Source organism: Symphalangus syndactylus, chromosome X, assembly GCF_028878055.3.
Source record: "Symphalangus syndactylus isolate Jambi chromosome X, NHGRI_mSymSyn1-v2.1_pri, whole genome shotgun sequence".
NCBI classification, from domain to species: domain Eukaryota; kingdom Metazoa; phylum Chordata; class Mammalia; order Primates; family Hylobatidae; genus Symphalangus; species Symphalangus syndactylus.
The window spans coordinates 34,072,637-34,099,486 of record NC_072447.2 but is presented as its reverse complement, the minus strand read 5'-3'; the positions used below and the strand labels follow the sequence as shown (position 1 = coordinate 34,099,486).

The 26,850-nt window shown below is 42.7% G+C and overlaps 1 protein-coding gene across 15 annotated transcripts in view; it reads left to right on the top strand.

Annotated features, from left to right (window-relative positions):
* Positions 1-1,171: 1,171 nt before the first annotated feature.
* BCLAF3 (BCLAF1 and THRAP3 family member 3) overlaps positions 1,172-26,850 on the top strand; it is a 77,444-nt gene continuing 51,765 nt past the window's right edge. For 12 of the 15 annotated variants that reach the window (XR_010119692.1, XR_010119691.1, XR_010119690.1 and 9 more), the window contains exons 1-2: positions 1,172-1,328; positions 24,091-24,165. Coding sequence is in view for 10 of the 15 variants with exons in the window: in XM_063634988.1 (XP_063491058.1) it covers positions 24,125-24,165 (41 nt within the window). In the remaining 5 variants the exon portion in view is untranslated. Of the gene's footprint in view, positions 1,329-1,447; positions 4,264-24,090; positions 24,166-26,850 lie in introns of those variants that run through there. The other 3 variants (XM_063634985.1, XM_063634982.1, XM_063634983.1) reach the window with 2 other exon arrangements.

The window sequence follows — 26,850 nt, the reverse complement described above, 5'->3', positions numbered from 1 at the left end:
AAAAAAAAAAAAAAAATTAGCTGGGCATGGTGGAGCAGCCTGTAATCCCAGCTACTCAGGAGGCTGAGGCAGGAGAATCACTTGAACCCGGGAGGCAGAGGTTGCAGTGAGCTGAGATCACACCACTGCACTCCAGCATGGGTGACAAATAAATAAATAAATTTATTTCTGTCTCAAAATAAATAAGTAAAAATAAAAAAGTGGCTGTAGTCAAAGGCCATGGGTTTAAGTTGGGTAGTGAGATTTCAACATTTAAGGTTTTAGAGATGGAGCAGTATCAAGTGATGAATATCTAGATTTTCTAGACTACAGGTGAACAAAGTAGAAGTAAAGGTCATTCGGGTTGAGGAACTGAAGGAAACCAGGCTGGATTGTGGATGTTGGATTCATTGGGATGATGGCAGTAAATCACATGGAGAGGAAAACTAATGCCAGGCAGTCAGTAGGTGACAGTGACAAGGGAGAGCAAAAGGTGTTACTACCAGATGGCATAGAGCCTGAAAGAGCTATTTCACAAGGGGAAGAAAGAATATCAGTGTCAAGCGGAAAGCTTCAAGAGTGAAGAAGACACACTACCTTTGAGGCTGGTGCATGGAGTGCGGGAGGGGAGAAACCAAGCGAGTAGACAGAGATGAGGCAATCTTTTGAATTGGATGACGGATAGATGTTGGTACCATCCGACCATTTGCGAAGTCCAGAGGGGAGGCTTTGTTTTCCAGGAATATGCTTAATTTGAGGCGTGGGAAATGGATAGAGGGTAGGTGAATGGTTAGAGATCTGCACAAAGCTGGAAGGCCCACGGGATCAAGTTCTGCCCGTGACTGAGGGGTGACCTCCAATCCCTGGGCCTTAACCCCCAGGATCCCTGGACCTGGAACGCCCATTAGGTCCCCTCCTTTCCGGCGAGAGGGCGGCAGAGGGCGCAGGCGCTCTAGCAGGACCCGGCGGGAGGGTGGCAGAGGGACGGAGCGGCCGCGGTGGGAACGGCCGGCAGGGGGCGCAGGGCTCTGGCCCGAGAAGCCCGGGCGGGGCACCCTCGCCGGGAGAGTAGAGGATAGGGGTCGGCTGGAGAACGGGCCCAGCGCGAGGCCGCGAGCAGTGGGCGGGGCCAGGGCGGGGGCGGGGCGAGGCGGTTCCGGAAGGAAGTGGTTCCGGGTCCCACGGCCCGGCAGAGGCGGCTGGGGTGCCACTGCTGTGGGAGGCGGCGGCAGAGTGAGGGGCGAGGCCCGAGGGGCCGGCAGCGGCGGTGGTGGCGGAGGCGGCGGAGGCGGAGGCGGAGGCGGCGGAGGCGGCGGAGGCGGCGGCGGCGGCGGGGACTTCCCGGCCGGGTGAGCGGCTCGGGGGGGGGGCGGGGCGAGGAGGCCTGGGCCCGCAGGGAGGGCGTGTCCGCCACCCAGGAGGGGCGGTTCTCGGGGTGGCGGATGGGGCAGCGGGGAGGATGCGGCGGTCCGACTCGGGTTCTCTGGGGACAGCTCCTCTGCGCCCCATAGGTCCCTCAGTCAGCGCCTTCCCTCGGGCGCGGCGACCCGGCGCGGGTTTCCAGGGGACAGCTGCCCGGCGCCCCTGAGGTCCCTCGACAGGCACGGCGACCCGGGCACCTGCTGCCGCGACCCTGATCCTCCGCCGTCGTCGGGCAGGTTGCGGTCCCCGCGGTTCCCTGCATCTGTCAAGAGGGCGGGGGCTGGGAAGGCGGTGTCCGGGGACGGTGCCCTTGTTCTCGAGGCGGCCCTGGACGCGTCGCCTGCGGGGCCTGAACCAAGGACCCCCCCCCGCACCCCGCTTTGTCCTGGTGAGGCGCTCCTGCCGCGCAGCGGCATCTTCCTCTGTTAACGTCGAGAATGAGGAGTGAAGGCTGCTCATTATCCTGCATTGTAAAGTAAAACTTGTCTTTTTAGAAGCGTCTACTGAAAATTGGCGCATCTCCTGTGCTTCTCTGGGTTGTATTGGGAAACTGGGCCAGTCGCTGTCAGGACTGTCCTGTTGGTAGGTCTCGAGGGAAAGAAATGGGAGCGAAACCTACCCCGTAAATATTTTCTTATTCAGGTGCTTTTCGAACTACCTATTAGGTGATTGCCTTTTTTTTTTTTTTTTTTTCTTCCTGGAACAAATTACAAACTGCAGGTAGAAATCAGGAAGGCCTCTTTAGGCTCCTGGCCAGGTAGCGTTTTTAGCATTTTTCTGAATGTGAACAGGTCCGAACGACAGACCAGAATTTGAAAAGAAAGGTTTTGCTGTGGATTCATAACGAGGGCTTTATTTTTCATTGGTATTTTAATGGTAATGGTATAGCAATGTTTTATTTTTAATGTTTTTTTAAATGGCTACTAAAATTTTATTTTGAAATCACAGCTGTTTCAGTCACCCCCAAGAAACCTTTAAAACGTCTTATTAGAAACATTTTTATATATAGGAACATTTAGCCATTTATACACATTTCTAAGATAGAAATCACAATGAAGATATATTGTTTCACTATTCCAAATTCCAAGTAACCATGGTGAATATGGTTTCACCATTCCAAGTAACCATTGTGAATGTGGTTATACACCTCCAGTCTTTTTCTATGCAGAGCTTAATACATGAGTTTTTCTAAAGTGAATTCTCTTTTGTAATTATCTTTTTCTGACTAGATAGCATGCCATTATATGGCTGTAATATTATAATTTATTTCATTGGTCATTCTCAGTTCTTCCCTATTAAAATACATTGTTGGGTAAATGTAAAAGTCTGCATATCTATGATTACTTTCGAATCTCACTCTGTCGCCCAGGCTGGAGTGCAGTGGCACGATCTCGGCTCACTGCAACCTCCACCTCCTGGGTTCAAGTGATTCCCCTGTCTCAGCCTCCCGAGTTGCTGGGACTACAGGCATGTGCCACCATGCCCAGCTAATTTTTGTATTTTTAGTAGAGATGGGGTTTCACCATATTTGCCAGGCTGGTCTCAAACTCCTGACCTCCGGCGATCTGCCCGCCTCAGCCTCCCAAAGTGCTGGGATTACAGGTGTGAGCCACCGCACCCGGCCCATGATTACTTTCTAAGTGTACATTCCTAGATGATAGAATTGTTGGGCAGAGTGTGCAGATAAGGGTTTTTTTTTTTTAATGTGAATTGCTCAGTTTCCCTCTGGAAAGGATATGCCGTTTTGCACTCCTACCAACAATCTGTGAGTGTCCTTACCCACACCCTAGCAAAAGGCAACATTTAAAGGGATTTCTATAGGAATACTTTTGAGCCATACTTGTACTCTCCAACCAAGTACAACTACCCCTCTCTAGTCATCACTTTTTTCTTATTTGTTGATAGCACTTCAGCTTCTCATCTTATATTGCACCTTTACTATTTTGGTAAAGAAAGGTTATCTAGGTGAGGCAAAGACATAATAAACAAGAGATTGAAAGTTAGGATCCCCTTGAAATCCAGTATATCTGATTATCTTGAACAAGTCACTTTTCTAAGGTACTCTTTCCTCAATGATGCATTAGGGTTTATAATACAGTTGTCTTACCTTTCTTAAGGATAATTTTAAGGGTCAATTGAAACATTCCTGGAAAGTACATTTAGACACACTTTGTCTTGTTGGTATTTTTAAAAATTATTTTTAACTTATTATTTTTAAATAGAGACAGTGTCTCACTATGTTGCCTAGGCTGGTCTCAAACTCTTGAGCTCAAGCGATTCTCCTGCCTTGGCCTTGCAAAGTGCTGGGATTACAGGCATGAGCCACTGCACCCAGCCATGTTATTACCATCTGGTAAAAATTTCAGAGCACAGAAGCATCTTGAGGTTCATACAGTTTTTAAAGTAAATATCTTAATTCAAAAGGCTATTCTCTGATACCCTTTGCCCCCATACTCTTTCACTCCTTAAATTTGAAGTTTTTTGTTTTACTACTGCCCTAGATTATATTCAAAACTTTATCAGGGTTATGAAATTAGGTGAGTGAATGAATCTGCCCAAATGTTGAAGGAACAAATATTTAAAAGCACTATATAAAGCTGAGAGGGGCAGGTATAACGCTAAATAAAACACAGTACTTGGGCTTATGATAAATAAAACATGGTCTTTGTGCCCTGCAGGCTACATTATCCAGGCAGCAGAAGGCATAAAAGCTGCTTTCCAAATTTAGATGGCAATTTTAGATGTGATGCCTGATGTCAACTATTCTCAAGTATGCTAAAGCCCAATTCTGCTGACCAAGCACCTGAGCAAGTGACCGGGCAGTCTCCACAGGGTCATCTTTCTGAAGGTAGGATTCGCAAGGTGAGGAAGTGGTAGTATTATAGTCCAAGAACCTGGGTTCTACTTTCAGGTCCTCCACCTGGGGCAGATCAGTTAACTTTTTTGAGGCTGGCTTTATTCACTCGTGAACTGGAGGTAATTCCAGCTTCCTCATGTGTTTGTTGTGAGATAGTACGTGTACAACACTTAGTAAACCAGGAACTGCTGGTACTCATGTCATCATTCTTACCCACTAGAGACTTAGCTTCCCCAGGAAAGAAACTAGGTCTCTTCTAACTTTTTATTCCTACCCCCTAGCAGTCACTGGTACTTAGTCATGTTTGATAAATTTACATAGAATGTGACCACTGATAAAAATTCAGTTTGGGGGGGCCAGGCACAGTGGCTCACGCCTGTAATCCCAGCACTTTGGGAGGCCAAGGCGGACGGATCACCTGAGGTCAGGAGTTTGAGACCAGCCTGGCCAACATGGTGAAACCCCATCTCTGCTAAAAATACAAAAAGTAGCCGGGCGTGGTGGTGCATGCCTGTAATCCCAGCTACTTGGGAGGCTGAGGTATGAGAATTGCTTGAACTCAGGAGGCGGAGGTTGCAGTGAGTCGAGATTGTGCCATTGCCCTCCAGCCTGCAAGACTCTGTCTCTAAATAAATAAATAAATAAATTCAGTTTGGACCAATGAAGAAGGTAATATGTAAATATGGAATGTTGGGAAAAATTGACCACGTTATTTGGAGTTAATATTAAGGAATCAAAGGAAACATTGAACTAATTGGAGTTAGACTCATCTCTGCTATGACTGTCATTCTACTTTAGATCCCTAATGCCAGGCAAATAGTCTCTCCTTATTAAGAATAAATGTACTGGCTGGGCATGGTGGTCCATACTTATAATCCCAGCACTTTGGGAGGCTGAACTGGGAGGATCACCTGAGGCCAGGAGTTTGAGACTAGCCCTGACAACATAGCAAGACCCTGTCTCTACAAAAAAATTAAAAAAAAATTAGCTGGGTATAGGGTATGCACCTGTAGTCCCAGCTACTTAAAGGCTGAAGCGAGAGGATCACTTGAGCCCAGGAGTTCAAGGCTGCAGTGAGCTATGATTGCACTACCGCACACCAGCCTGGGTGACGGAGTGACACCGGGACTCAAGGGGGGGAAAAAAAAAAAAGGAAAGAAACCAACTCAAGTTTCTCCCATTTTAAAACCTTGTTCCTAGACCTCTAATCACCCTGCCGCTACCTAGTTTCTCTCCTCCCCTTCCCTTCCCAGCTGGACTGTTTCAAAGAGTTGTTAATAATTGGCTTTCTCAGTTTAGCCCTCAAGACATGTGTTAACACTTTTCATTCCTTTTATTTGATCTCTGCAGTATTTACCATGAAAGTCTCCCTTTTTGAAACATCCTTCTTTTGTTTCTGAGATTCTGTGTTCCAGGGTTCCCTTCTTCCTCCCGGGAAGTTCCTTCTCGGTTTCTCCTTTGCTGGTTCATCTTCCTCCAAAGGTCGATTTTCCTGCAGGCCTGATCCTTCTTGTGCCTTACTGTCTCTGGAATAATTTATAGAGCATTGAGGCTATCTCGTGTTTGAAGATTTGGTAGAATTCCCTGTGAAACCATCTGGGCCTGACACTTTTTCATGTGATATTTCCTTTATAACTTTCTCAATTTTTTTTCTGTGGAAATTGGTCTATTTAAGCTTTCTAACTCTAATGGAGAAAATTTTAGTGATCTGTAGTTTTCTAGCAAATTATCCCTTTCATCTGGGTTTTCAAATTTATTTGGTAGAGGTCTACAAAGACATCCTTTATTATTTTTAAATTTTTTCATCTTATTTCCTCCATGCCCGCATTTTGTGTTTTTGTGCTTTTTTCCTTATCTAATGGTTTATCTATTTTATTTTGTTATTTTTTCAAAAACTACAGAATTTTGAATTATTAATTAGATCTGTTTTTCTGTTTTTTCCCTCATTCTTTTCTTCTACTTTCATCTTTTTTTTTGCTTGTTTTTTCCTGAGACAAGGTCTCTCTCTCTCTCACTCAGACTGACGTGCAGTCAGTGGCATTGTCTCAGCTCACTGTAGTCTCTACCTCCTGGGCTCAAGCAATCCTCCCACCTCAGCCTCCCAAGTAGCTGGGACTACAGTGGTGCACCACCACACTTGGCTAATTTTGATTATTTTTTTTTTTGTAGAGACAAGTTCTCCCTATGTTGCCCAGGCTGGCCTTGAACTCCTGGCCTCAAATAATCCTCCTGCCTCGGTCTCCCAAAGTGCTGGAATTACAAGCATGAGCTGCTGTGCCTGGCCTACTTTCATCTTTATTATTTACTTCCATGTCCTTTCTTTTGGTTTATTTTGTTATTTTTTAAGTTTCTTTTTTTTTTTGAGGCAAGGTCTCACTCTGTCACCCAGGCTGGGGTGCAGTGGTCTATCATAGCTCACTGTAGCCTTGAATTCCTGGGCTTTAGCAATCCCCCTGCCTCAACCTCCCGAGAAGCTAGGACTACAGGCGTGTGCCACCACGCCTAGCTAATTTTTTTTTAAATTATTTTTTTCTAGAGACAGGGTCTTGTTATGTTTCCCAGGCTATTCTCAAATTCCTGGCGTCAAGTGGTACTCCCACCTTAGCCTCCCAAAGCAGTGGGATTGCAGGTGTGAGCCCACGGTGCCCAGCCTATTTTTAAGTGTTTTTTGACCTTGGAATAAAATTTACTTATTTTTATTGTTTCATTTTTACTAATAATTGTGTTTAGTGCAATGAATTTTCCTCTCATTACTGCTTTAAATGCATGCTATAAAATTGGATTTGTAAGCTGGTTCGAGTGCAGTGGTATTTACAACTAATCGATGACAACCAGTTACAGATTTCTTTGTTCCTTCTTCACTCCTGCTACTTCACTTGACTAGCCTTAAAAACATAAAAAAGTAAATAAAAAAGAATCTGATATGTAGTGTTTTCAGTGTCATTATTTCTTTAAAAATGTATAATTTTGGCCAGGCTCACGCCGGTAATCCCAGCGCTTTGGGAGGCCGAGGCATGCAGATCACCTGAGGTCGGGAGTTCAAGACCAGCCTGACCAACATGGAGAAACCCTGTCTCTACTAAAAAAAATACAAAATTGGCTGGGCGTGGTGGCGCATGCCTATAATCTGAGCTACTCGGGAGGCTGAGGCAGGAGAATCACTTGAACCTGGGAGGCGGAGGTTGCAGTGAGCCGAGATTGTGCCATTGCACTCCAGCAGCCTGGGCAACAAGAGCGAAACTCCGTCTCAAAAAAAAAAAAAAAGTATAATTTTAGTTCTAGAATACCCAGGAGTTGCTTAATAGTAGGCTATTAAATTTCTAGATGGAAAGCCTTTCTGTTTTTTAAATTTTTGTTAATAAATTCTAGTTTCATTACATTATAATCAGACATATTGTTTGTAATATTTCCACTTTATTGAAGTGGAAATATTTTTTCTTTGTGGCCTAATATATGGTTATTTTGATGAATGTGGTGTGAGCAGTTGAGAAGAAACTGTATTCATTAGTATCAGAGTGTAGAGTTTGATAAACATTCGTAAGAGTTACTCTATTGAGTATGTTGTTTAGATTTTAGGTCTCTTTATTTTTAGTTCACCTAATATGTCTTGTACAAAGAATGATGTATTAAAGTCTCCTATTATTAGTGTGTTTCCAGTGTCTCCTCGCATCTCTTGTAGTTTTTGTCTCATGAAGGTGATTGCTGTGTTATGTTTATATAAATACATATATTTATATGTTATATCTTCATTGTGGGGTGTGGCTTTTAGGATTAAAAAGTGTCTTTTTGTGTCACAGTTAATGCTTTAGGACATGGATTCTGCTTTGCCTGAGACCAGGATTGCCATCTCTAGTCTTTTTTTTTTTTTTGAGATGGAGTCTTGCTCTGTTACCCAGGCTAGAGTGCAGTGGCGCGATCTCGGCTCACTGCAACTTCCACCTCCCGGGTTCAAGCGATTCTCCTGCCTCAGCCTCTAGAGTGGCTGGGACTACAGGCGTCCGCCACCATGCTTGGGTAATTTTTTTTTTTTTTTGTATTTTTAGTAGAGACTGGGTCTCACTGTGCTAGCCAGGATGGTCTCGATCTCCTGACTCCGCTACACACCCGCCTTGGCCTCCCAAAGTGCTGGGACTACAGGCATGAGCCACCGTGCCCGGCCTTTTTTTTTTTTTTCTTGACGAAGTCTTGCTCTGTTGCCCAGGCTGGAGTGCAGTGGCGTGATCTCAGCTCACTGTAAGCTCTGCCTCCTGGGTTCAAGCGATTCTCCTGCCTCAGCCTCCTGAGTAGCTGGGACTATAGGCACGTGCCACCACGCCTAGCTACATTTTTTTATATTTTTAGCGGAGACGGGGTTTCACCGTGTTTGCCAGGCTGGTCTCGAACTCCTGACCTCAGGTGATCCACCCGCCTTAGCCTCCCAAAGTGCTGGGATTACAAGCATGAGCCACCTTGCCCAGACGCCTACTCTCTTTTTAAAGTTTCCATTTGCCTCGTATACCTTTTCCAGCTATTTATTTATTTACTTAACTTATTTAGAGGCTGTGTCTCACTCTGTTGCCCAGGCTGGAGTGCAGTGGTGTGATCTTGGCTTACTGTAAGCTCTGCCTCCCGGGTTCAAGTGATTCTCCTGCCTCAGCCTCCTGAGTAGCTGGGACCGTAGGCGCATGTCACCATGCCCAGCTACATTTTTTTTATATTTTTAGTGGAGACGGGGTTTTGCCATGTTTGCCAGGCTTGTCTTCTGACCTCAGGTGATCCACCCGCCTTGGCCTCCCAAAGTGCTGGGATTACAGGCATGAGCCACCATGCCCAGCTAATTTTTTTGTATTTTTAGTAGAGACAGGGTTTTGCCATGTTGGCCAAGCTGGTCTGGAACTCCTAACTTCCGGTGATCCGCCCGCCTGCCTCGGCCTCGGAAAGTGCTGGGGTTGCAGGCGTGAGCCACCATGCCCGGCCTAACCTTTTATTTTTAACCATTCAGAATCACTTTGGGGCTGGGTGTTGTGGCTCACGTCTGTAATCCCAGCACTGTGGGAGGCCAAGGCAGGTGGATCACCTGAGGTCAGGAGTTTGAGACCAGCTTGGCCAACATGGCGAAACCCCATCTCCACTAAAAATACAAAAAAATTTAGCTGGGCGTGGTGGTGCACACCTATAGTACCAGCTACTGGGGAGGCTGAAGCACGGGAATCGGTTGAACTTGGGAGGTAGAGGTTGCAGTGAGTGGAGATGGTGCCGCTGCAGTCCAGCCTGGGCAACAGAGAGAGGCTCCGTCTCAAAAAAAAAAAAAAAAAAGAAAGAAAAAAGAAAAAAAAAGGAATCACTTTGGCCAGGCGCGGTGGCTCACGCTTGTAATCCCAGCACTTTGGGAGGCCGAGGCGGGCAGATCACGAGGTCAGGAGATCGAGACCACGGTGAAACCCCGTCTCTACTAAAAATACAAAAAAATTAGCCGGGCGTGGTGGCGGGCGCCTGTAGTCCCAGCTACTCGGAGAGGCTGAGGCAGGAGAATGGCGTGAACCCGGGAGGCGGAGCTTGCAGTGAGCCGAGATCGCGCCACTGCACTCCAGCCTGGGTGACAGAGCGAGACTCCGTCTCAAAAAAAAAAAAGGAAAAAAGGTGGTGAGGTTTCTTTTGTTAGTCAAATTGAAAATTTTTATTGTAATAGGTGGATTAAGTCCAGCCACATTTATTGTTAGGACTGAAAAATTTGACCTCAAATCCATCATATTTTATAATTATTTGTTATCTTTGCCATTTCTCTATGCGAGGTAGATATTTTGCTCTTTTATTACAAAAATTAGGGTGTGTGTGGGGGGTATTTAGGAAGGTTTGCATTTTTGTTCTAATCATTTACCTTTGTACTTACACCTTTTAAAATGCCCTCACTTCTTTGTTCGCTTATTTATCTGTGCATGTGTGTGTGCACGTGTGTGTGTGTGTGTGTGTGTCTGTGTGTGTGAAATTGCATCTATGTAATCAAAGTAGGATAATGATAGACAACTGTGGAATTCTGTATCTACTTTGTGCTCCTCCTTACTGAAGAACTGGCAATAAAAGATAACAGCTACCCACCGTGGCCAAGATAATAATCCATGATGGTCTCTTCAGGTCTACCTTCCCCTTCTCACTATTCTACTGATTGTGCTCTTTTTGTGTGGGCTCTGACTTGGTGCGTTTCTGTGATGGGAGTGTGGCTTGTTTGTTTGTTTGTTTGTTGTTGTTGGAGAGAAGGGGTTTCACTATGTTGCCCAGGCTGGTCTCTAACTTCTGGGCTCAGAGGATCTGCCTGCCTCTGCCTTCCAAAGTGTTGGGATTACAGGCATGAGCCACCACGCCCAGCCTGAGGCTTCTTTGTTGCAAAGGCTTTCCTGGGGAATTTTTATTCTTTGCATTTGTAAATGCTGAATTCACATTTAGTGTGGAATCTCTGTCAGTTGATTTTTTTTCTGTAACAGCTTTGTTGAGATAGAATTAACATAACACAACTTACCCATTTAAAGTGTACAATTCAGTGTTTTTTAGTATATTCATAGAGTTGTGTAACCATCACCAGTCTGATTTTAGAACATTTTCTTCACCCCAAAAAGAAACTCTGTGCCCATTAGCCATCATTTCTCATCCCCCCCACCCCTTCTCCCACCCAAGCAACTACCAGTCTACTTTTTATTTCCATGGATTTGCTTATTCTGGACATTTCACATAAAGGGAATCATATAATAGTGGTCTTTTGTGACTGGCTTCTTTGGCTTAGCATAATGTTTTCCAGGTTTGTCTGTGTTGTGGCATGTATTGGTACTTCATTCCCTTTTATGGTCAAATGATACATATTCCATTGTATAGTATAGATTAATATGCTCCTATGGATATTTGTATACAATTTTTGTGTAGACATATGTTTTCATTTCTCCTGGGTATCTATCGAGGAGTGGAATAGTTGGGTCATATAGTAACTATGTTTAACTTGTGGGGGAACTGCCAAACTTTTCCAAGTGGCTACTCTATTTTACATTTCTACCAGGAATGTGTGAGGGTTCCAATATTTCTACATCCCTGAAATGCTTGTTATTTTGATGATGCCCAGTTTATCTATTTTTTCTTTTGTTGCTTTGTTTTTTGTTTTGTTTTGATTTTTTTGTAGCAGCCATCGGAAATAATGTTGCTTTGTTTTTGATGTCCTAACTTAAAAACCATTTCTTGATCCAAGATCACACAGATTATTTTTATGTTTTCTTCCAAGTTTTATAGATTTAGCTCTTATGTTTAGGTCATTAATCCATTTTGAGTTAATTTTTGTATATGGTGTGAGGTAGGGTCAAACTTTAACCTTTTGCTTGTGGATATCCAGTTGTCTCAGCACCCTGTGTTGATTTGTTTAACCTCTTAATATCTGGTGTGTCTGTTTTTTCCTGCCAGTATCCCTTAAACCCACCTATTGTGGACATAGCAGTGGAACTGCTTCTACTATTCTCTCTTGCTTTCTCTTCTTCTCCCATTTTCTAGTTGTACTTTCTTTTTTTAAGTCTGTCACAATGTGTAGCAATTTTTTTTTTTTTTTTGAGACGGAGATTTACTCTGTTGCCTAGGCTGGAGTGCAGTGGTGCAATCTTGGCTCACTGCAACCTCTGCCTCCCAGGTTCAAGTGATTCTCGTGCCTCAGCCTCCTGAGTAGCTGGGACTACAGGTGTGCAACACCACGCCTGTCTAATTTTTTCTATTTTTAGTAGAGACAGGGTTTCACCATGTTGGCCAGGCTGGTCTCCAACTCCTGATCTCAGGGGATCTGCCCACCTCAGCCTCCCAAAGTGCTGGGATTACAGGTGTGAGCCACCACGCCCGACCAATGTGTAGCAATTTTACACTAATCTTCCACCTTCATCCTTATCTTTCTTTTAGTGTCTTATATGTACATTTACATATTTTTAAATGCTCACGATCAGTCCTTTTGCTGATATTTCCCCCATTTAGTTGAATAAAGCTCATCCTCCAGTATATTCCTCAGAAAGGGTTAGTGAGTGCAGAATTCCCTATACCCTTGTATGTTGAAAACTGTTTTTCTTGTTGCCTTGATGTTTAAGGAACATCATGACTGATATAAAATCCTCGGCTCACATTACTTTCATTGAGTTTTATTTTTTAGTGCTGCTCTGTTTCTCACCTAGCTTTTGTATTTTGTTTTTGAAAAATCTCATAATCTGATAATGATCCAATTCTTTTGGACTTGTAAGTTATTTATTCTTTTTGCCTGGAAGCCTTGAGAATTTTATCTTTATGTTTGAAATCACATAGTTTTTACTAGGCTATATTTCAGACTTACTTGTTCTAGATTAATTTTCCTAGATACCTGGTGAGCCCTTAAATGTGTAGATTCAGGTATTTTAGGTATTTTTAAATTTCTGGAATGTTTTCTTGCATTCTGAGCAAATTATAGTTTTAAATATTAGTTCAGTTCTATTGTTTGTTTTTTCTTCTTCAGGGACTGCAATTATATGAATATTAGTTTTTTTCTCTACCTATTTGCTATTTCCACTACTTTCTCTCTGACCCTTTCGTTCCCTATCCCCACTACTCTTTCTCTCTCTCTCCCTCAATGTCATTTTTATTTTCTCGGTGGTTTTCATGTCTGCCTTCAGTGTTCCTTATTTTAATTTGAGTTTATTCTCCCTTGGGCACTTTGTAATTTATTCCTCACTTTTGAGATAGTTGAGTCTTTTTCTCCCATTTTTTTTTCTCGAGTTCAGTTAACTTTTATTCTTTAATTTTTCCATTTTTTATTTGTTTTTCATCTATTTCTGTTCTTAGTTTGTGAATTTCTGATTCAAGGTAGGTTTTTAAATATCCTCAAATGCTTTTGAATATATTTAATTCTATCTGTAGTACAGGCATACCTCAGAGATATTGTGGGTTTGGTTCCAGACCACCACAATAAAGCAAATATTGTAATAAAGTGAGTCACACAATTTTTTGTTTCCTGATGCACATAAAAGTTATGTTTATGCTATACTGTAGTTTGTTAGGTATGCGAAAAAGCATTATGTCTAAAACAATACATACCTTAATTTAAAAATATATTATTGCTAAAAAAAAATACTGATGGTCCTCTAAGCCTTCAGTGACGCATCATCTTTCTGCCGATGAAGGGTCTTGCCTTAGTGTTACGGACTGGTGACTGATCAGGGGTTGGTTGTTGAAGGTTGGGGTAGCTAAGGCAATTTTTTTTGGGAGGGGGTGGAGTCTTGTTCTGTCATCCAGGCTGGAGTGCAGTGACACGATTGTGGCTCACTGGAACCTCCACCTCCTGGGGGTTCAAGTGATTCTGCTGCCTCAGCCTTCCAGGTAGCTGGGATTATAGGTGTATGCCACCCCACCCGGCTAATTTTTGTATTTTTAGTAGAAACGGGGTTTCACCATGTTGGCCAGGCTGGTCTCGAACTCCTGGCCTCAACTGATTCACCTGCGTTGGCCTCCCAAAGGGCTGGGATTACAGGCATGAGTTACCACACCCAGCCTAGGGCAATTTCTTTTTTTTTTTTTTTTTGAGACAGAGTCTCGCTCTGTCGCCCAGGCTGGAGTGCAGTGGCGCAATCTCGGCTCACTGCAAGCTCCGCCTCACAGGTTCACACCATTCTCCTGCCTTAGCCTCTCCGAGTAGCTGGGACTACAGGCACCCACTACCACGCCCGGCTAATTTTTTGTATTTTTAGTAGAGACGGGGTTTCATCGTGGTCTCGATCTCCTGACCTCGTGATCCGCCCGCCTCGGCCTCCCAAAGTGCTGGGATTACAAGCGTGAGCCACCGCGCCCGGCGCAATTTCTTAAAATAAGACAACAATAAGGTTTGTTGCATCGATGAACTCTTCCTTTTACAAAAGATTTCTCTGGCTGGATGCTGTGGCTCACCCCTGTAATCCCAGCACTTTGGGAGGCTAAGGCAGGAGTATCTCCTGAGGATAGGAGATCAAGACCAGCCTGGGCAACAAAGTGAAACCCCATCTCTGAAAAAATATAAGACAAAAAAAAATAAGAGATTTCTCTGTAGCATAGATGCTGTTTGATAGCATTTTACTCACCGTAGCACTTCCATCAAAATTAAAGTAAACCTGTCAAACCCTACTACTGCTTTATCAACTAAACGTATGTAATATTCTAAATCCTTTTTTGTAATTTCAACAATGTTCATAGCATCTTCACCAGGAGGAGATTCCAATCAAGAAACCACTTTCTTTGCTCATCTGTAAGAAGCAACTCTGCATACATCCAAGTTTGATGAGATTGCAGCAATTTAGTCACATCTTCAGGCTTTACTTCCTATTCTAGCTCTCTTGGTGTTTCTACCACATCTGCATTGACTTCCTCCACTGAAGTCTTGAACCCTTCAAAATCATCCATGAGAGTTGGAATCAACTTCTTCCAAACCCCTGTTAATATTGATGTTTTGACTTCCTCCCATGAGTCATGAATGTTCTTAATGGCATCTAGAATGGTGAATCCTTTCCAGAAGGTTTTCAATTGACTTTCCCCAGATCCATCAGAGGAATCACTATCGATGGCAGCTATAGTCTTACAAAACGTATTTCTTAAATAACAAGACTTGAAAGTCAAAATTACTCCTTGATCTATGGGCTACAGAATGAATGCTGTGTTAGCAGGCACAAAAACAGCATTAATCTCCTTGTATATCTCCATCAGAGCTCTTGGGTGACCAGGTGCATTGTCAATGAGCATTAATATTTTGAAAGGAATCTTCTTTTTTTTCTGAGCAGTAGGTCTCAACAGTGGGCTTAAAATATTCAGTAAACCATGTTGTAAACAGATGTGCTGTCACTCAGGCTTTGTTGTCCCATTTATGGAGCACAGGCAGAGTAGATTTAGCGTAATTCTTAAGGACCCCAGGATTTTTAGAATGGTCAGTGAACATTGGCTTCAACTGAAAGTCATACTTGCATTAGCCCCTAACAAGAGAGTCAGGCTGTCCTTTAAAGCTTTGAGGCCAGGCATTTACCTCTCTAATTGTGAAAGTCCCATCTTCTTCCAAGAGAAGGCTGTTTCATCTACACTGAAAACGTGTTGTTTAACGTAACCACCTTCATCAGTGATCTTCTGGATAACTTGCTGCAGCTTCTCCGTCAGCACTTGCTGCCTCACTTTGCCCTTTTATGTTATGGCGATGGCTTCTTTCCTTAAACCTCGCAAGCCAAGCTCTGCTAACTTCCAACTTTGCTTCTGCAGCTTCCTTACCTCACTCAGGCTTCACAGAATTGAATGGAGTTAGAGTCTTGCTCTGGGTTGGGCTTTGGCTTAAGGGAACTTTGTGGCTGATTTGAGCTTCTATCCAGACCACTCAAACTTTCTCCATATCAGCAATAAGGCTGTTTTACTTTCTTATTCATGTGTTCATTGAAGTAACACATTTAATTTCCTTCAAGAACTTTTCCTTTGCATCCACAACTTGGCTGTTTGGCCCAGGAAGCCTAGTTTTTGGCCTTCCTCAGCTTTCGATGAGCCTTCTTCACTAAGCTTAATCATTTCTAGCTTTTGATTTAATGTGAGATGTGTGACTCTTCCATTCACTTGAACATTTAGAGGCCATTTTAGAATTATTAGTTGACCTCATTTCAGTATTATTGTGTCTCAGGGAGTAGGGAGGCCTGAGGAAAGGGAGAGAGAAGGAAGAATGTCCCATCAGAACACATACTACATTTATTGATTATGTTTGCATCTTATAAGGGCATGGTTCATGGTGCCCCCAATTACAATAGTAACATCAAAGATCACAGATCACCATAACAGATAATAAGGAAGACGTTTGAAATATTTTGATAATTCCCAAAATGTGACATGACACAGAGACAAGAAGTAAACACATGAGGTTGCAAAAATGGCACTGATAGACTTGTTCAATGCAGGTTTGCCACAAACTCTGCATTGTAAAAAATCCTGCATTTGTAAAAAATGCAGTATCTGTGAAGTGCAGTAAGGCAGAGCACAACAAAATGAGGTGTGCCTCTACAGACTTACTGTTTCCTTTTGCTTCATTGTTTTTTGGGGAGAAAATTTTCGCAGGTAGGAAATTCTGTTTTCTGGCTGGGCACGGTGGCTCTTGCCTGTAATCTCAGCACTTTGGGAGACTGAGGCAGGTGGATCACCTGAGGTCAGGAGTTCGAGACCAGCCTGGCCAACGTGATGAAACCTTGTCTCTACTAAAAATACAAAAATTGCCGGGCGCGGTGGCTCACGCTTGTTATCCCAGCACTTTGGGAGGCCGAGGTGGGCGGATCACGAGGTCAGGAGATCGAGACCACGGTGAAACCCCGTCTCTACTAAAAATACAAAAAAAATTAGCCAGGCGTGGTGGCGGGCGCCGGTAGTCCCAGCTACTCGGAGAGGCTGAGGCAGGAGAATGGCGTGAACCCGGGAGGCGGAGCTTGCAGTGAGCCGAGATCGCGCCACTGCACTCCAGCCTGGGCAACAGAGCGAGACTCCGTCTCAAAAAATAAATAAATAAATAAATAAAATAAAAATAAAAATACAAAAATTAGCCAGGAGTGGTGGCGCATGCCTGTAATCCCAGCTACTTGGGAGGCTGAGGCAGGAAAATCACTGGAACCCGAGAGGCAGAGGCTACAGGGAGCCGAGATTGCGCCACTGCACTCCAGCCTGGGTGACAGAGCGAGACTCCGTCTCAAAAAAAAAAAAAGAAAGAAATTCTGTTTTCCCACTCTCTTGTCAACACATGGGTGCCATCAGACTTTAAAATTTTTGCCAATCTCATGAGTATGAAATAATATCTCATTATTTTCATGTTATTTCCTGGATTCTTAGCAGGGTGGAGTATCTTTTCATGTGTTTATTGGACATTTGTATTTCCTCTTTGTTGAAGACTGGAAGGGTGGAGCTGCCATTTACTGAGATGGGACAGACTGTAAGAGGAGAAAATGTTGGAGGGAGATGAGGAGTTTGCTCATGGACATGTTTACAGAATCCATTGGGCTGTTGGATATGCAAGACTGGAGTGCATGGGATGGCTGTGAGCTGGAGATACAAATTTGAGATTGTTAGTTTATAGAGGGTATTTAAAGGCATGAGACTGAATGAGAGTATGGACACAAGTCCAAAGACCAAAGTCACTATTTAGAGGAAGACTGGGTTCACTCTTAAGGGTCAGGGTGATGACAGGGAAGATGAGGAGAAATTGGCAAAAGAGACAGAAGGAATTGTTGTAGAGGTAGGAGGAAAACCAAGAAAGTGTAGTATTCTGGAATCCAAGTGAAGAAAATGTTTCCAGGAGGAAGGTGTGTGAAATGCTCCTGGCAGCCACGTGTGGTGGTTCACGCCTGTAATCCCAATGCTTTGAAAGGCTGAGGCAGGAGGATTGCTTGAGCCTAAGAGTTTGAGACCAGCCTGGCAACATATTGAGACCCATCTCTACAAAAAATTTTAAAAATTAGCTGGGCATGGGCTGGGCGTGGTGGCTCATGCCTGTAATCCTAGCCCTTTGGGAGGCTGAGGCGGGCAGATCATTTGAGGCCAGAAGTTCAGGACCAGCCTGGCCAACGTGGTGAAACCCTGTCTCTACTGAAAGTACAAAGATTAGCCGGGCGTGGTGGCGCACACCTGTAGTCCCAGCTACTTAGGAGGCTGAGGCATGAGAATCGCTTGAACCCGGGAGGTGGAGGTTGCAGTGAGCCGAGATCGCAGCACTGCACTCCAGCCTGGGTGACAGAGTGAGACTCCATCTCAAAAAATGAAAAAAAAAAAGGAAAAAAAAAAAGAAGAAAGAACCATATAGTAAATATTTTAGGCTTTGTGGGCCACGTACAGTCTCTGTCACATATTCTTCTTCTTTTTTTTTTTTTGTTACAACACTTTAAAATGTAAAAAGCATTCTCAGCTCAGGCTGTATGTTTAAACCTCCTCTCTTATCTATCTATCAAGCAGCTGAACTAGTACTTCTCATTATCAGCTGATGCCCACTAAGCAATTGCAAACAAAGTTAACTTTAAAAAACAGCTTTATAATTTACTGGTTTAAAGTGTGTATTTCAGTGGTTTTTAGTATGCTTGCAGAGTTATGCAACCATCTCCATAATATCTGATCCAATTTTAGAATATTTTCATCACCCCCAAGCTAATGTTTTTACAACTTTGAGGTATAATTTATATGCAATGAAATTCACCATCTTTGAATGAATAGTTTGAAATTTATTTATGTATTTAATTTTTTGAGACGCAGTCTCACTCTGTCACCTAGGCTGAAGTCCAGTGGCGCGATCTCGGCTCACTGCAACCTCCGCCCCCCTGGGTTCAAGCGATTCACCTGCCTCAACCTCCCGAGTAGCTGGGACTACAGGCGTGCGCCACCATGCCCGGCTAATTTTTTTTTATTTTTAGTAGAGACGGGGTTTCACCGTTTTAGCCAGGATGGTCTTGATCTTCTGACCTTGTGATCCACCCGCCTCAGCCTCCCAAAGTGCTGGGATTACAGGGGCGAATGAGCTGCTGTGCCTGGCCCATTTAAATTTTAATAAAACTAATTTTAATATTGGGTGAAGGAAAATGTTCTTAATAATACTTCTTTTATCACATGCAATAAATCTCACTTGTAAATATTTTCTCCCAAGTGATGTCCACTTTTCCTTTAAAACTAGTAGTTCTGTAGCCCCTGGACCAGCAGCATCCACATCACCTGGGAACCTGCTAGAGTGGGGCCCACCCCAGGGGTAGGGCCCAGAAATCTGTATTTTAACCAGCCTCCAGGCGATTCTAATGCACACTAAAGTTTGAGAACTACTCCAGTGTATATTCCTGCATGGAATTGCTGGGCTGTGGGATACGGGCATGTTCGACTTTATTGGGTATTTCCAAACTACAGGTGGCACTTGAACAACATGGGTTTGAACTGTGTGGGTCCACTTATATGTGAAGTTTTTCCCAATGAAACAGGTATCGAAAATACGGCATTTGAGATATGCGAAAGCTGCCTATACAGAGGGACTTGGATATGCACAGATTTTGGTGTATGTGGGGATTCTGGAACCAATTCCCTGAGTGTACTAAGGGGCAATGGTATTTTCAAACTGGTTATACTGTACCATGTACAGTTCACCTAGCAGTAACTGAGAGTTCCCATTTTCACACATCTTTGCCAACACTTTGGAATATGCAACTTAAACATTTTTGGCCTATCTGATGGGTGATCATAGCCCTTTGGCATATCAAATGGCTATGATCTTTATTTGTATTTTCCCAATTGCTAATTAAGTTGAACATCTCATACGTTCATAGGTCATTTGAGTTTTGTGTTCTGTGAGAATGGAGTCTTTTGCCTATTGAAATAAATACAATTATGTAAATAAATACGATGTGTTGAAATAATTGCAAAATAAACCCAGAATTCCCAAGGAGAAAGAAGCCCAGAGGGAAATAAAAGAAAGTCCAGGAAAGAGTCCTAGGGGATGTGATAGTTACACAATCGGGAAAGAATAGGGATTTGTCAAGCTGACCGAGGGAAGGCCATCCATGTGCTGGACCAGCATGGCCTGATCAGGGAAAGCCAGTAGTGTGGGGTAGGGGGCTAGTAGGGTGTGTGGAGGAAAAGACACACATAAGGCTGGGAGAAAGGCAGGAAGCAACTAGATGTATCTATCTTACATTTGTTTAATCTTTTTTGTTGAGCATTTGGGTTATTAGTTTTCTTGAGCTTTTTTTCTTTCCTATTATAAATAAAACTGATACAAACATCTTAGTATACACAGCTGATTTTTTTCTTTTGAATTATTTTTTAAAACAAGTTTAGGCCGGGCGCGGTGGCTCACGCTTGTAATCCCAGCACTTTGGGAGGCCGAGGCGGGCGGATCACGAGGTCAGGAGATCGAGACCATGGTGAAACCCTGTCTCTACTAAATGTATAAAAAAAAAAATAAGCCGGGCGCGGTGGCGGGCGCCTGTAGTCCCAGCTACTCGGAGAGGCTGAGGCAGGAGAATGGCGTGAACCCGGGAGGCGGAGCTTGCAGTGAGCCGAGACTGCGCCACTGCACTCCAGCCTGGGCGACAGAGCAAGACTCCGTCTCAAAAAAAAAAAAAAAAGTTTAAACTGAAATTACTAGATTAAAGGAAAGGAGGTATGATTAGTTTCATAGTTTCTTACATGTTTCAAGATTACTCTCCATTAGTCATTAGGGAAATGCAAATCAAAACCACAACGAGATACCACTTCATACCCACTAGGATGGCTATAGTCAAAAATATAGTAAGTGTTGGTGAGGATGTAGAAAAATTAGAACCCTCATACGCTGCTGGTGGGAATGTAAAATGGTGCAGCTACTTTGGAAAAGTTTGGCAGATCCTCAAAAAGTTAAACATAGAGTTACCAAGTGACCCAGTAATTCCACTCCTAGGTATATACCCAAGGAAATGAAAACATATGTCCACATAAAAACTTGTACACAGACGTTCGTAAGAGCGTTATTTATAATAGCTGAAAGGTAGAAACAACCCAAATGTGCATGGAGAGGTGAATGAATGAACAAAATGTGATGTACCCATACAATGAAATGTCTATTATTCTACCATAAAAAGGGATGACGTACTGATACATACTACAACGCAGGTGAACCTCGAAAACATGCTAAGTGAAAGAAGCCAGTCACAAAAAAACTACATACTGTTTGATTCCATTTGTATGAGATGTCTCGAATAGGCAGATCCATAGAAACGGGCTAAGCAGGGAAGGGGAGAAGTGGGGATTCACTGCTAATGGAGTCTCTTTTGGGAGGATGAAAATGTTCTACAACTAGACAGTGATAATGGTTGTATATCACTGTGAATATACTAAAAAACATTGAATTGTACACTTTAAATGGGTAAATTGTATGGCATGTGAATTCAATATCAATAAATATGTTTTGTTTTTAAAAATGAAAAAAAGATTATGCTCCAGAAAAATTTTCCTTTCTGATTATCATCAGCAATATATATTTTTTTTATTATACTTTAGGTTTTTGGGTACATGTGCACAATGTTCAGGTTTGTTACATATGTATCCATGTGCCATGTTGATTTCCTGCACCCATTAACTCGTCATTTAGCATTAGGTATATCTCCTAATGCTGTTCCTCCCCCCTCCCCCCACCCCACAACAGTCCCCGGAGTGTGATGTTCCCCTTCCTGTGTCCATGAGTTCTCACTGTTCAATTCCCACCTATGAGTGAGAACATGCGGTGTTTGGTTTTTTGTCCTTGCGATAGTTTACTGAGAATGATGTTTTCCAGTTTCATCCACGTCCCTACAAAGGACATGAACTCATCATTTTTTATGGCTGCATAGTATTCCATGGTGTATATGTGCCACATTTTCTTAATCCAGTCTATCGTTGTTGGACGTTTGGGTTGGTTCCAACTCTTTGCTATTGTGAATAGTGCCTCAATAAACATACGTGTGCATGTGTCTTTATAGCAGCATGATTTATAGTCCTTTGGGTATATACCCAGTAATGGGATGGCTGGGCCAAATGGCATTTCTAGTTCTAGATCCCTGAGGAATCGCCACACTGACTTCCACAATGGTTGAACTAGTTTACAGTCCCACCAACAGTGTAAAAGTGTTCCTATTTCTCCACATCCTCTCCAGCACCTGTTGTTTCCTGCTTTTTTAATGATGGCCATTCTAACTGGTGTGAGATGGTATCTCACTGTGGTTTTGATTTGCATTTCTCTGATGGCCAGTGTATCATCAGCAGTATTTATGTTCCCAACCCCCCCAAAAAAATTACCACCTTTGGGTTTATTATTTTCATTAAATTTAATAGGTATGAACTGATACCCAGAGTTTATCTAGTTAAATTATAAGCTTCCCTATTGAATGTAATCTCTATCAGAGCAGGAAGTTTTGTCTGTTTTTGTTCGCTGCTGTAGCCCTAGAACAGTGTCTGGCAAATAATTGGTACACAGCAAAATTTGTTAAATGAATACATTTTGATACTTTTAGTTACTAAGTAAACATTTTTTCTTTTAGTGTTTTCATTTCATAATACTTTGTGAGCTAATTGTTCTTAGCCTCAAAATCTTTTTAGAAAGAGGCTGTGTATAAATGAATTGAATTGATTGTACTTCCTCTAATGAGTGATCTAGTTCAAGTTCTTTGACTTGATATGCTTTTACTTTCTTTTGAAATTCAGGATAACAGTAGTTTGCAAATGTTCGAGTATGAGGACCACCTTTTAAACTGATGTCTATGTAATAATTGTACTTTTTGTATCTGTGGGTGGAAAAACTGCATAGTGACAAGAAGCCTTTATATTTTAGTTTCACCGTAGTATCTTCAGAAATTTGCAAAATCGAGGTGCATAATATATGAGACATACACTTATTTATTCTGTAGTCTGTGCACGGTAGCTATATGATAATTCATGAGCCCATGGCAGTCATTCTAGAAGCCACCAGGGGTTTGGGACCACTAAGTTAGGAACTACTTAATATTCGTATCAGAACTGAGGACGACTACTGAGTTGTAAATAATAGCTAGTATAGGAGATTATACCTACTTATGTATTTTTAAAATTCAGTTTCTGAAGCTATCAGTTTCTTTTAAAGACTGAAGAATATTTGAAAAATCAAGTTTAGAAGTGCCTTTTAAAATTTACTGATTTGACATTATTTGTTTTAGCAAAAAACCAGAAGCAAACTAAATGCCTAATAATGTTCAATTACATTTTGGGCATATTTGTCTGGTGGAAAGTTAGGCAGCAGTTGAGTATTAGAAATTGTAATTCTGACCGGATGTGGTAGCTCACGCCTGTAATCCCAGCAATTTGGGAGGCCAAGGTCGGAGGATTGCTTGAGCTCAGGAGATCCAGACCAACCTGGGCAACATGGCAAAACCCCGTGTCCACCAAAAATACAAAAATTAGCCAGGTGCGGTTGTGCACGCTTGTGGTCCCAGCTACTTGGGAGGTTGAGCATCGCTGGAGCCTGGGAAGTTGAGGCTGCAGTGAACTGTGATCGCACCACTGCACTCCAGCCTGGGAGAAAGAGCAAAACTCCTTCTCAAAAAAAAAAAAAAAAATTTAAAAAAGAAATTGTAATTCTTAGAATCCAACAATTTAAAAAGCAGAGTATACCATCACGTATTCCTAAACATTTGAACTGTGATTATATGAAGTGTTTCTGTACATGGTGAAAGACAGGAAAGTAGTAGTGCTTGTATTCAGATAGAGGAATTCTGGGTAATTTTTCCTCTTTTTTGAATACTTATTTAGCAGTTGCTGTTGCCAGACACCAATAAGCTCTTTTTATGATTTAATTTAGGGGTCATTAAACTACAATGCATTTGACTTGCCGGGCCTATTTTTGTATGACCCACTTGAGCTAAATAGTTTTTGTACTTTTATTTTTTAAATTTGACCAATATAGTGCCTTTAACCTAGTATATTCAAAATATTTCAACATGTAGTTAATATTAGAAATACATTAATAAAATATTTTACATTTTTTATATGAACTCTTTGAAATCTGATGTGGATTTTACACTTACGACACATCTCAATGTTGTCACATTTTTACATTTTTAAAGAGTTGCTTTAAAAAAAGAAACAGATGTGACAGAGACCTTATATGGCCTGCGAAGCCTAAAATAGTTACTATTCGGCACTTTGCAGACAAAGTTTAATTCATTTTATCCTGACAACATTCCAATAGGAAGGGGTGCTATTATTTCCACATTATAGATGAGGAAGCTGAGGCACAAAGAGTTTAAGTAAATTGGCAGCATTCGCTATGTTTTAGATCAAATTGTAGGCTCTTTCTACAAACTTGCTAATCCTGTGTTTCTTTGCAGTGTAAAAAGTGGATAGTGGCTCACGTGTCAAAGGATGGCACGGTCACGATCTAGATCCCCCAGGTGGAAACACAGGTGAGCAGTTCTTAGCAGAGTAAGCTTGGATTTGGGATGTGCTGTGACTTTCAATTTCACCAGTACTAGTAAACACTTAAGCTCATGGGACTTGGTTATTCACAGTAGGTACTTTATCATAGTAGAGGTTGTATTTCTACATTCTAGTAGCTGACAGCTTTGTTTAATCATAGCAGGTGGCTAGAGTTAATCCATAATGAAAAGCAATGCAGTGGCCACAGCAAGAGAGAGTGAGAAACATCTTTGAGAGTATTACATTTTTTGAAATAGTAGTTTAGAACTCCTCAGTATGGATTTCATTTCATTTTTTCATAATTAATATGTTTAAAGAAATTTCGAGTTAGAAAATAGGGAGTTTCCTCTTTCTTCTTCATGGCAGAATAATAGAGTTTTGAATAGTTCGATTATAGTCCATTTCTCCTCTTTCCTGCTTGGTAGTATCAAAAGTATGTATCATTAGATTGGAACAATTTAACCAGTCTTTATTGTACACCTGCTACAGGCAGGTTCTTGGGCTACAAAGGCAAATATGCCATCTTCTTTGGCCTCAGCAAGCACGTGGTTGGGTTGGGAGATTGACATCATGGCCAGCAATGATACAGTGGGGAAAATGCTGTGCTACTTATTGGGACAAAGGATTCTGGATTTCTAGGGAGGAAATAATTCTGTTTTTGTGGAGGGGAAAGGGGGTACTAAGAAAGTCTTCAAAGAAGAGATGAAAACAATTTTATCTGGGCATTTCAGGATGTGTAGAACTTCTAAAGGCAGAAAGAGTGAAGAGAAATATTCTAGTTAAGGGGGAGAGCAGGAGCAAAGGCACCGAGCTGTAAATGTGACTAGTATTTTCTAGGACTTAAAAAGGACCATCATTTCACACAAAAAAGGCAGCCCAAGATTTTTCATGTTAAGATAACTTGCCCATTTTGCTTATGCGTTTCAGTTATGCAGTAACTAATCAATCATTTTGTCAACAGTTTTCATTTTGTAATTCACAGGAGCAACTTGTAATGGCAAGGAACTTGATAAAGAAAAGGGAATGTATAGAAGTGAATGATTTTAACAGGGTATCACAGAGGTCACTTATTAATTAACTAATTAATTTTTTTGAGACAACCCAGGCTGGAGTGCAGTGGCGTGATCTCGGCTCACTGCAAGCTCCGTCTCCCGGGTTCACGCCATTCTCCTGCCTCAGCCTCCTGAGTAGCTGGGACTACAGGTGCCCGCCACCACGCCTGGCTAATTTTTTGTATTTTTAGTAGAGACGGGGTTTCACTGTGTTAGCCAGGATGGTCTCGATCTCCTGTCCTCGTGATCCGCCTGCCTCGACCTCCCAAAGTGCTGAGATTACAGGCGTGAGCCACCGCGCCCGGCCCACAGAAGTCATTTCTTGATAAGTCAAAAGGCGCTGGTGAGGGGCACAAGAGACCCTGCCAAGCTTAGTGCCTGAGTTCCAGGTTCCTTCTCAGGTTTCTTTGTTAAGAACTATAAAGGATCTGATATTTTACCCTACTTGCAAACTAACACATTATTAGCCTGCCACAGGGCACTCTTGGGTCAGAGACAAAGGCCTTTATTACTCAGAGTACAGCAAGCAGCTTGAGCTTCATGTTCCTGTCATTCCCCCCACCCTCTGGGTCCTGTGAGGGCTGGCACTGCAGAGCCACTGACTGGATGGATGCTGTAAGGCAGCGAGCTTTCCATACAGGCAGTGGGGTTACAGTACAACTGAGGAACATGAGTCCCTTATCAGGGGCTGCAAATAAACCCATGCAGCCTTTGCCTTGGAAGAGACATTTATTCTAGTATCCTGGACAGCAAACACATCAGCCCTTTTCCCTCAGTGAGACCCTATCTCTATCTTGCAACACTGCCTTAGAACAAAGGTCGTCAGTGCCTCTGCTCATAGGGCTCTTGCAAGGCGTGCAGAACTCAAGAGACTGTGGAGAATTATCTCCCAACAGACTCCTTGAGTCTTTTTGGTTTCTTTAGGAAAACCAAAAACAATAGCAACTGTTCCAGCAACCTTCTTCAGAAGAAAGGGACACTGTGCAATGAAACATATAAAATAGCATATCAAACCAATACTGAATGTGAAGTAAGGATTAAAAGTAAGTTATTGGGAATGCCGTCCAGACTGGAAGACCTTTGACTCTGGCTGCCAGCTTTTCTCCTTGGCTGTGAAAGAGATAAAATCTTCCAGGAGGTCCTCAGAGGCTCCACTTGCTTCCTCCTGTGATGAGGTGTAGCCAGCTGGATAGCAGAGTTTCTGCTTTAGCTAAATAACACTTGCCGGTATGTCTAGCTTGGTGACTCCAGAGGGCAATATTGTCAAGTTCAGTATATAACTCCTAGTAGGTATATGAGGAAGGTAGATCTGCCTCCTTTCTTGTAGGGAGGGCACAGACTTATCATTGAAAGGAAAGGGATTCACTCATGGTTGCGCCAACTCCATGGCAGCTTCTAAGAGACAGCCATAACAGAAGCTGCAGGGATCGCCTCCTCATTGATTAGAAGACATTAAATCCTCAGGGAGGAGATGGAGAAATTGGGCAGCTCAGATGGGGGGAAAGGTCTCCAGGTGCAAAATGGAACTTTATTGTGTCCCAGATAGTGGCACGCCTCCGTTTACGTCTAGGCAACCCAGACTGGTTTCCCTGGATACAGAAGCCTTCCGCCTTAGTGGAA